This window comes from Echinops telfairi, unplaced genomic scaffold, assembly GCF_000313985.2.
Source record: "Echinops telfairi isolate 266 unplaced genomic scaffold, ASM31398v2 ScPeMD7_7458;HRSCAF=8496, whole genome shotgun sequence".
Lineage (NCBI taxonomy): Eukaryota > Metazoa > Chordata > Mammalia > Afrosoricida > Tenrecidae > Echinops > Echinops telfairi.
The window spans coordinates 45,528,558-45,531,297 of NW_022111358.1; the positions used below are offsets into that span (position 1 = coordinate 45,528,558).

Here is a 2,740-nt window from a genome sequence, read left to right on the forward strand (position 1 = left end):
CTGGGTCCGGCTGAACGTGGGCGGCACCTACTTCGTGACCACCAGACAGACCCTGGGCCGGGAGCCCAAGTCTTTCCTCTGCCGCCTCTGCTGCCAGGAGGACCCGGAGCTGGACTCGGACAAGGTGCGCCCCGCCCTCGGGCGCGCCCCCGGGCTGCGGACCCCCTCCTTCCTCCCAGGCTCGTCCTCGGGGTCCTCCCGCCGCAGTGGACACTCACCTCTCCCTCAGCGCCCAGGCTGGCCCCCGGGACCTCAGAGAGACCCCGTGGGTCCCCCATTATCAGGCGCCCCCTGCCTTTCCCCCTGGCCCCGCCCTTGGCCCTCCGCTAAGGTCTACCCCACAGTGTGCCCACCCGCACCCAGCCCAGCCCCCTCGGATCCCCGGGCATTTGCCCTGGCTTCTCCTCAGCCCCTCACTGCCTGTGCCAGATGCGTCCAGAACTGGGTCAGGCCAGCAAGGCATCGCTTTGGCTTTCTCAGACTTCCTCTCTGGACCCTTGTGCCAAATTGGGTTCAAGCCCGAGACTGCCCGTGGCTTGACCGCTTCTCCTCCTCCTCCTCTTGCACCTTCCTCCCTCCGGTCTCCACCCTGGCCACTGCCCAAGGTCCACCCTGGAGGTCAGTCGCACCCATGGCCAGCCACCCTTTGCCAGTCCAAACCTAGGTTGACCAAGGGGCAGTGAAGACCAACGAATGCTGATGGGCAGGACGCGTGGCTGCTAGCCAAAGGGTTGAGAAGTGACAAGACCGGACCGATAGCCCATTTCCAGTCCGGACGCTTGTGGGGATTTGCACATTTTACATGTTCATCTTGTGGCTTCCGACCGAAAAGCATCCTTGGCTTCATTGTCTATGCCCCATCGTTAGTTACCTGGGAGCTGGGGTCCTGCCAGCATTTGTGGATCACAGTGCGTCCTGCTTTGAAACATCGCAGGTCCCTCGAAACCTCGGCAGCAGTCCCTTTAAAGAGAGCCCCAAACTCCGGTTTATCAAGGAATTATTGGCACTCCACCCTAAAACCACCTTTGTTGCAGAATAAGCCAGTTTCTCCTTGGTCCTTTTACTGTAAAGATGAGTCGGATTACAGTCGCTCAGAGCCAAATGCCTGGCAGTGCCAGGCTTCCTCTGGACACAGAACCGGGATGTGTGAGATTACAGCTAGCAGTGCCGGTGCTCACTGACGGTGGCCTGGAGCTCAGGAGCGCTGCCAACAAAACAGAGGTTTTCTCAGAATCGGGCAATGCAGACATCAGCATGTCTACCTTGAGCACGAATTCCAAGTCTCAGCCAAACAGCTTTCTTCCTCCCTGTGTTTATTGGCTTAATTTCAAATACTGGACTCAGAGTGAGAGCATACAGAGCAAATCCATTTCCCACCGAACAGTGTGTACACATTCTGCTTCATGGCTGTTTTCCCCTTCTCCCTGGGATCCCCACCTGACACGCCCCCCCCCCCTGCCTGCCCCCTTCCTGCCTGCCTAGTGAACCTCATGTTTGAGCACAGCCGCTTATTTGGTCCCTGAGGGCTGAGGGCTCTGAGGAGCAGCTGTGGGTGTGACTGGTCATCTTGTCAGCCTCTCTGTTGTTTGACTGCAGAGTGAGCCGTGGGGGTGAGTTCGGTTCCGGGTTTGAGAGCTGACCAGGGCTCGCGGTCTCGGGCCTGCACCGGCCAGGTCTCTACCGGACGAGTAAGTCCGTCTGGTCTATTTATGATTTCGGATGGGGTTGGGCATTTTTCTCCCACTCTGCGCAGGACCTTCAGTAGCAATCCCAATCTGAGCTGTCAGTCCGTCGTTGTGGGGCACCCATCTAGTTCTTCTGGTCTCAGAGTAGTAAGAGGCCATGGTCCTCCCTCTCTTTGTCACACACGTTGCCATCAAGTCCATGCCCAGCCTGGACCCTCCCCTCAACTGTTCTGTGCTTGAGCCCCTGGTTACAGCCGCGGCGTCAAATGAGAACGTTAGGAACCCGTGTCCAGCCTCAGCAGTCCCAGCCAATTCCAAGATTTTAGAAATTCCACCCAGTAAGTAAATCCTCTCAGGGGTCGAGAGGATGAGTCCCCTCCGCGGAAGCTGAAAGTACAAGGCAAGACCTGCCCTTCTTGCCAATCACTTGCCTGCTGGCTGCAGTGTTTTTCAGCTGACGGAACTAGAGGCTTGTCTTTTGGGGCACTAAGACGCCCCGACTTGAGGTGCAGGCTCCCCAGGCCCCCCGGCAGTGACCTCTCATGTCTGGTTGGCAGGATGAGACGGGAGCGTATTTGATTGACAGAGACCCTACCTACTTCGGGCCGGTCCTAGACTACCTCCGACACGGGAAGCTCATCATCAATAAGGAGTTGGCAGAGGAAGGTAAGCACACTGCGGTGGGCGAAAGCCTGGGTGCCTCCTGTTTGAAGTGGGCGTGACGCACAGGGTCCGGCAGAAGCAAAGCTGGTGAACGGACACGGCCCCCACCCCCGCCCCGCTGCGGCCTCCTCTTGTCAGAGAAGCCTTTGGTCTCAGCTTGCGCTCTGGCCCTGCCTTGGCGAGAAGGCAGGCGGGTCTGCAGAAAGCTTCAGTGTCTCCCCAGAACCTGCAGGTTTTTTCGCTTACTGATGTGCTAGCCCTGGTCCCCCACCGCTCGGAGCAGCACAGCTCTGGCACTCAATTATTGATAGCTTCCATTCGAGTGCGGATGTGCTGCCCCTGGGGGCGGGGGGTGGGGCGGGTGGCAGTGGCGGGGAGGATGGCTTGGCCTC

General features: G+C 58.9%; 1 protein-coding gene across 1 annotated transcript in view; it reads left to right on the plus strand.

The window, feature by feature from the left end:
• Position 1: 1 nt before the first annotated feature.
• KCTD2 (potassium channel tetramerization domain containing 2) overlaps positions 2 to 2,740 on the plus strand; it is a gene marked incomplete at its 5' end in the record, with an annotated part of 13,733 nt that continues 10,994 nt past the window's right edge. The window contains 2 exons of the mRNA XM_004709301.2: positions 2 to 124; positions 2,243 to 2,351. Of these exons, the coding sequence (XP_004709358.1) occupies positions 2 to 124; positions 2,243 to 2,351 (232 nt within the window). The remainder of the gene's footprint in view (positions 125 to 2,242; positions 2,352 to 2,740) is intronic.